A 7,230-nucleotide genomic window follows, 5' to 3' on the forward strand; every position below is an offset into this window, starting at 1 on the left:
TACACAAAACACATATCTGGACACCCCCTTTTTTTTTTTAAGGACGTTTTGTTACTCTGAGTGTCATGAAATCCATTTAATGACGTTGGGCCCAAAACAGCTGAAGCTTAAAGAGGAAAAATGAGATTGTCTAGTTTCTACCCTTCAGAACAACAGCTCTCTCTCTCTCTCTCTCTCTCTCTCTCTCAGAACACGCATCGAGCATGACATCCACCCCACGAATGATACTCCGGCGACGCCAAGCTCCTGCTTAAGAGGGCTAACGTCTGCTACAACGAAGCCAGCGGCTGGAGGTATGTTCCACGCGTTGTCGTCATGGATCTGGAGCTTGGGACCATGGACAGCTTCAGATCTAGTTTCTACGGTCAGATCTTCCCTCCTGATAACTTCGTCTTTGGTTAGTCTGGTGCTAGAAACAATTTTACAAAAGGTCACTACACCGACAGGGCTGACTTGATAGATTCGGTTCTCAATGTGGTGCGCAAAGAGTCGGAGAACTGTGAGTGCTTGCAAGGTATGAATCTGGTCTAAATCTATATATTCTTCTTCGTTTACATGTAAATCGAGTTGTATTATATGGATTTGGTATATCAACTTCTAAATCCCAGAGAAGAGAAGTCACTGTTGGTGAGGAAGAAGTACTGGTGTATGGTTCTGTATGTTGTTAATTGTTTAATTATTGGAATCTGTATTATCAGTTGCACAAGCATAAGTTATTGCTCATGTCTAAGAACTATATGGAAATTCAGTAAATCAGAATTCTTTTTCCACATGATGTTTGATTGAACTTTGTTTTTACAATTTATCAAGCCAAGGGCATCTTTCTTACCTTGGTTGTTTTTTTTTTTCCTGTTTGCTCTTTCTATACTTTTCCAGCCCAAAGTATATTTTCCTCTTCTGAACTCAGCAAAACCTATATCGGATATCAAATTGGCAAAATATGGTGAGGTTAGTCACAACATTCCCAACCATATAATTACTCGTACAATTAAAATTGCATTTATAATCCTTAATAAGTATTCATTTCTTTGTATTAAATGAGCTCCTCCCGATATTGATTCAATTCTCAACCACTAATTGGCTCAATTAGTGGTTTAATGATTGCAGTGATGAGATCAGAGAATGTTGTACCAATGCCCTACACAGGCTTCACAAGCAATATGGTTGGAAGGTAATCAGTCAGTTTCTTATTGCGTAAGGATGTTATAGTGCTTAATCTATACCACCAGTTCTTCAGTAATAATAGGTTACTAATCTAAAGAATATTAAAAAACCAATTACTTGCAACTACTGTAAGAGGATCATGACTTGATACAGTCAATACAGTAGTCTGTATATAATACTTTCTAATTCTGCTTCTCTTTATCTATAAGATTGTAGAGGTGACCATACCAGAGATAGAGGTGATGGGGTTGGCACATTACTTGACAATTGGATCAGAGTGTAGCACTTCGCTTAGTTCTCATCTAGAAAAGTTGTATGTTGTTGACCACCACTACTCTTCTTTTAATTACTTTATTGAAACAAACAAGAAATCCAAATGCTGACATTGCAATCTCATCTAAATAGGGATTTCAAAGAATTAGGGTGGGATGTAAGGTAGGACTTGCAATCTCTTCTTATAATATTTTCATTTAGGAGTTTCTCACTGCGAGAGTTGTTGCTTGCAATTAATTCTGCATTGTTTTGAGGTAGTTTATATATCTCGAACGGAAAATGCTCATGGTTTGCTCATTGAATTTGTTTCAGACTGTTCATGAAGGGCGCATATATCAACTAAAACTGTTCTATGACAAAGATTATCCAGAGAAGCCACCAAGTGTACGATTTCATACACGCATCAAGATGACTTGTGTCAATCATGAAACTGGAGTGGTAATGTTGTCTCATAACCTGCATTTTAGGATGTTATTCAACTGCTTGGTTTTGACAATTATTGGCTTTGCTCCTGGTTTTAATTTATGTTCCCTGTTTTCATCAGGTTGAGGACTATCAAAAGAAAGATCAAAAGGCCAATAAAGTACATTAACTACCGGGATTATACACGGTAATTACTTTTGCTTATGTCCTAAGTTTCGGATCATAGAGATTACATTTCGAAATATGACTGCTCTACAAGGGCAAATCACATGGTTCCAGATGGATCTTTGTTTTGCTTCTTTCTTTTGCCTCTGCCAAAATTCATGATTTGCCTTAAGAAAATCTGTCTTAGTTATTATGGTATAGCTGATATGTGGGCTGAGTTTCAAATAAGTTTATAGCTTAGAAAATGGAATCAATAATACTGCACAAAAGAGAAACTGTAATGCGTTATTTTTAGTTTTGATTTGTTTATTTTGTTTAACTTTTCACCACTCAATTTTTTAACCTCATTCAAGTGTGACTACTATATCGCTATAATGGTGGAATGCTGAAATTACTTTGCTATTTCTATTCTCAGAGAGCTCAAGCTAAAAGTGAATTCCAGCTATAACTATAGTAATCAGTAATCACCCTTCACAGAAATATTAGTTGAGTAATGCTTTAAAACATGATGATACCACAGTTATTTCGTTCACTTCTTATTTTCTAATTTGGACTTTCTGGAGCAAATACTGAATTGTGTTAGATAGTTGGGACAGTAGGATAGTTAATTAGCTGAGGAGAGATTCATGAAATGGGGTTAAGTTCCAGCTCTAACCAATATCCATGTTTTATGTCTATTCTGTGGTCATTTTGTGAAGATACATATTTTCTGCGTCACTTGAACCATTTATTTGTGAAGGCATAATTTAGATGATCTTATGTTCCATGTAATTATTCCCTTGCATCTAGATGAAAACTAAATTGTTATGTAATCATAAGAAGCGAGGAAATGGTCGACCATAATTAATTAATTAGCTTCAGTGATCATAAATACCTGGTCTGCACTGCAAAATCTCACTTGGTATGATGTTTTGGTTTCACATACAAGCCTGAATTATAGTACTATTCTGCACAAATCACAATGCAAGTTGATCAATTTGGCTTTGATTTGTTTTCTGTTTCTGTTGCTTTTGAACAGATTAAAGTTTTGATTTGTTAAGGGTTTTGTTGATGCTGGATATCAACAGAGTTCATTATCTCTAAATTGACTATACCTATTCAAATCTAAAGAACAATAGTGAGGGGGATTTAATCCAGATACATTTTGCTTATATGATATTCTTTTCTTACTTCTTTTCATTTATTTGTATGCAGCCTCAGCTCTATTTGAACAGTGCAAATTACTTAGTAGCAACAGAGAAAACCTCTCCGCCAAAGCTAAGTAAAGTTTAAGGTAAAAGCCTCACTGTTATTTTTTACGTTAGTATACCAGGTAGCATCAATGACGATTATTATATAAATTTTGAAATGCAATGCAGAATCTTTACTTCATATCACAGTAAAAAAGTTGGTGCTTTGTAGGAATATGCTAATAATTGATGTGTTTTTCTAGGTACATTAAGGAAGGATCAGCAAATAGCATTGAAAAGACTTTCAAAACCTTCAAACCAAGGCCTTGAAGAGTTTCAAAACGAGGTTACACTTACTGCAATACAGCACCATGTGAATCTGGTTAGAGGGAAGAAAAGATGCTGATATATGAGTACACGCCAAACAAAAGCTTGGATCACTACGTCTTTGGTATCTACATTCTCCTTTGCTTTGAAATTTTGAATCACATTTAACTATAGCTTAAAAAGCATATATATAGTTTTTATATTCTGGATTTTCTTTTTCCTGATCGTCAGGTGGAGGTCTGTCAATATCTTGCATCGGCTTTTGTTCTGGCCTGTATTAACTTGCAAAAATCCGAGGAAGCACCCTGTATCTTTCTTTTACAATTTCAATTCACCAAAGCAGAGTAGTTTAATACTTGAATGTGACTGCCTTGGCTCCTTCTCTCTTTGATCCAGCATGGTGATGATAACAATTGCAGAAGTAGTGCTGCTTGCATACTGTCATGCAGATTTAACTTTTCTCAATCATTTTCTTTTTATATATCTGTGTAGGATAGGATGCGTATGAAGACCAATGTTGTGATAAGGGTTCTCTCATGCAATGTAATTCGGAATCAAGGTAGTCTCTTACAGTATCTTTATTAATAAAGCGAGTAGTTTACTATTTCTTCAATTAAAGTTTGTAAATTTTGGTCCAAATAGATGATATCAAGAACTAGACTCTTGCTTTAATTTCAGTTTATTCCTTACTCTATTTGCCAATAATCTGCAGATTTCTAGTTGAATACGGCTGCTGGTACCATGTCTCCCTTTGAACATGGCGAGTTTTTTGTTCTTGATGATGGTGGAGAGGTATTTTACCCTTCCTCTTTGCAATACAGTGATTTGTCTGCACATTACTAATTGACTGTGGCTTTTGAAACTATGCCACCATTATGAGTATGTTTCCTTGACCTGCATGTAGATGATTATCTCCTATGTTTAACATAAAAGTTTCTTAAGCTAACAATGCACTAATTATAGTGATCATGATTTTATTGCGTTTGAGAATTCTAAGAAAAGGTATTGCAGCACTTATGTTGATCATGTAAGTACAGAATAATAAGCAAGCATATGTTGAATATATGAAGATTAGCAATTGATCATTTACTGATGTTAAGCTTAGTGCTTAGTGCTTGTCCATGTTAATAAATGGTTTGCATTTGCTGATGTTAGTGCTTGTATCCAACTTTGTTTGATTTCTCTTAAACTAGACAGTTCATTTCTATGCACTAGGTAGACAGTTCTGAATAATTGCTGATATATTTGATTTATAATGTCCAGAGTCCTTCAGTCATGGAGTACAAAGCTCTGGGTTAAATGTGAGCATCATTATATGTGTATCTGATTCATTATGTGTGTGTGTTATATCTATTATGCAGGTCTTATCACTGACAACTTGTAGTGCAGTAAGCTAAGCCTTAAACATACCATACATGCTAACTAAGAAACTTTTCTCTGTGAATAACTGCATTTTACTTCAAATTCTACAATCATTATCTCTTATTGTTTTTGCTTTTGAAAATCCTTTCGGTGCAGGTAATTGTTCCCTGTCATGTTTCTTCAAACTGTATCAAAGGTGAGTCAAAGCTTTTGCATTCAATTTTTTTTTTCCAGTGTTGTATTGTAGCAGATTTGAGATGTGTCATTAAGTTGGGCCTCTGATTTCTGTTAAATGTTTGGCATTTTGTTATATCTATCAGGTAGTGGATGAAGATATTGGAGATGATGAAACCAAGTTTTGTGCCTCTATAGTCATCTAAGATCACATAGGATATCAACATGTAATAAGGAATTATTTAGTTGGTTTTAATTGTAGCTTAGTTAACTATTGTCATCTAGGATTAGATAAGATTAGAAGGTATAGCTAGGAATTAGTTACTAGAATGTGCTTGTAGTCAAGTATATTGTAATGAGTAATAGATACAATGACATTTGTTTTGGGATTGTAAAGATTATTTAATTTGTATGTAAATGTCTTCTTTTTGTTTCAAGGACATTTTTTTTTTTGTGTTCTATAATAGATATAAGGACGTTTTTTTAGCGTCCTAGTATACATTAGATGACCCTTTTATCGGATTTAAGGACACTTAAAAAGTGTCCTAATATACATTAGAGGACACTCTTCTAATGTCCTTAAAGACATTAGAGGACGCTTTTTAAGTGTCCTTAAAGACATTAGATGACGTTTTTTTTTAGATTAGATGACGTTTTTCTGGCGTCCTTATAAACATTAGAGGACGTTTTTTGAACGTCCTTATAAGTGACTTACAATGACTCCTTGATAGATGACGTTTTTTTTTGCGTGTCATCTAAAGTTTTCAATGACGTTTTTCGAACGTCCTAAAATGCTTTTTTTGTAGTAGTGATAGCTAAGGAGCCAAAATAGAGAGTCTGCTAAAGACAATGTTCTTAAACTCGGTCGCCTAGGCACTAGGCGGCGCCTCTCCGCCTTGAGTAATGACAAATCGGGGCATCTGGGAGTTTTGATTTTCGGCGGGCGCCTACGCGGCTTAGGAGGGCGCCCAGGCGGATTAGGCGATAGGCGTTGGGCGCTGCGCTAGGCGGATATATATATATATATATATGTATATATGTATATATATATATGTATATATATATATATATATTCCTCGCTATACAAGTCCCAAAACGGGATCTCACTCATCTCAGTCCCACTTCACTCTTCCTCTGTCGCTGTCTCACTTCGTCGCCGCTCTCCTCCGCGCAACTCTCCTCTGCATGACTTTCCCGTCTGAAGGCCTCTCTCTCTCTCTCTCTCTCTCTCTCTCTCTCTCTCTCTCGCTCCTTGCAGCTTCTCTCTCTTCTTCGTTCCCAACGGCGCCCCTCCACTCCTTCAACCTCCAGCCCTCCACCGCTCCCACAGGTTCTCCACATAAGTTCTATTCTTCCATTCTTCTTGTTCTGAACATCTGATAATTGCTTGAAGCCTTGAATTGGAAAATTGGAATTGATCTTTGCTTGAGTTCTTATTACTGATAGATTGATAATCAATCTTTTCTTCTTCTAAATTGATATTTGATAAATTGCTTGGTTTTGTTGCTTATGGATCAATCTGGGTTAACATTCTGTGCCTACTATGTGATGAAATTTAGGCGTTTTAGTTTTTGACTTTTTGTTGTTGGGTTGTTCAGTTGCGTTTTTAGTTGAGAAGGCCATCATTTTATCCATAGGGAATATAGCAGCAATACAGAAAAACCCACCGCAACAATACAGAAAAACCCACCACAGCAAACTTTAAATGTTACATTTTATTGTTCTGTTAATTGAACATCATTTTTCTTCACCATTCCTTTTATGTGGTGAAACTGTGAAAGCCTTGTTACAGAAATTTTAGTTAGTTTTTTTATCATTGACATTTTGTTAGTAATTTTGCATAGCAAAGGATGAGTAGGATTTTTTTTTCCAATGAAAGTAGCAAATTATGAATGCAGATAGTAACTTTCGTATAAAGCTTTGTTTTGCACTGGATCGGCCATAGGAATGCATATATGATGCTCTTAAGGAAGCATAGAGGAAGAGATGTCTGCATTTTAAGGGAGAATGTTGTGAATAAAGTTTAACTGATGAAATGAAATGAGTAATTTTCAAGCATAAAGGGCATACAAACAATCAGGTCTCTTAAAACAAAAGGCAGACCAAAGAATGATCTGTAATTTTGTATACAAATTTGCAAAACTAGATGGTGCTCCTATATTGTTCAACTCCC

General features: G+C 35.6%; 1 protein-coding gene and 1 long non-coding RNA gene across 10 annotated transcripts; both read left to right on the plus strand.

The window, feature by feature from the left end:
* LOC112180584 (ubiquitin-conjugating enzyme E2 variant 1B) lies at window positions 1-3,515 on the plus strand. 9 transcript variants are annotated; one of them, XR_005802765.1, is made up of 9 exons: window positions 1-514; window positions 877-948; window positions 1,091-1,171; window positions 1,374-1,477; window positions 1,570-1,599; window positions 1,750-1,875; window positions 1,982-2,047; window positions 3,220-3,298; window positions 3,458-3,515. XR_005802765.1 is itself a non-coding variant. In XM_040510063.1 (7 exons), exons 1-5 carry the CDS (start codon window positions 473-475, stop codon window positions 2,027-2,029), a joined length of 369 nt encoding a protein of 122 aa, XP_040365997.1. In that variant the 5' UTR covers window positions 1-472; the 3' UTR covers window positions 2,030-2,047; window positions 3,220-3,298; window positions 3,458-3,515. The 9 variants fall into 9 exon arrangements, 1 of the variants encoding a protein (XP_040365997.1); XR_005802766.1 differs by having other exon boundaries at window positions 1,381-1,477; XR_005802770.1 differs by having other exon boundaries at window positions 1,108-1,171.
* Window position 3,516: 1 nt separating this feature from the next.
* LOC121050363 lies at window positions 3,517-5,454 on the plus strand. Its single transcript, XR_005802773.1, has 6 exons — window positions 3,517-3,645; window positions 3,753-4,080; window positions 4,234-4,313; window positions 4,785-4,822; window positions 5,040-5,079; window positions 5,204-5,454. It is a non-coding gene; the product is annotated as an uncharacterized LOC121050363 (long non-coding RNA).
* Window positions 5,455-7,230: the final 1,776 nt, after the last annotated feature.

Source organism: Rosa chinensis, chromosome 7 (assembly GCF_002994745.2).
Source record: "Rosa chinensis cultivar Old Blush chromosome 7, RchiOBHm-V2, whole genome shotgun sequence".
Lineage (NCBI taxonomy): Eukaryota > Viridiplantae > Streptophyta > Magnoliopsida > Rosales > Rosaceae > Rosa > Rosa chinensis.

Bases quoted from the DNA above. Each gene is read 5' to 3' on its own strand.
- LOC112180584 (XM_040510063.1), top strand. From the start codon at position 473: ATGTGGTGCGCAAAGAGTCGGAGAACTGTGAGTGCTTGCAAG. The intron at 949-1,090 runs GTTAGTCACAAC...TGGCTCAATTAG, and splicing joins AATTGGCAAAATATGGTGAG to TGGTTTAATGATTGCAGTGA. The intron at 1,876-1,981 runs GTAATGTTGTCT...TGTTTTCATCAG, and splicing joins TCAATCATGAAACTGGAGTG to GTTGAGGACTATCAAAAGAA.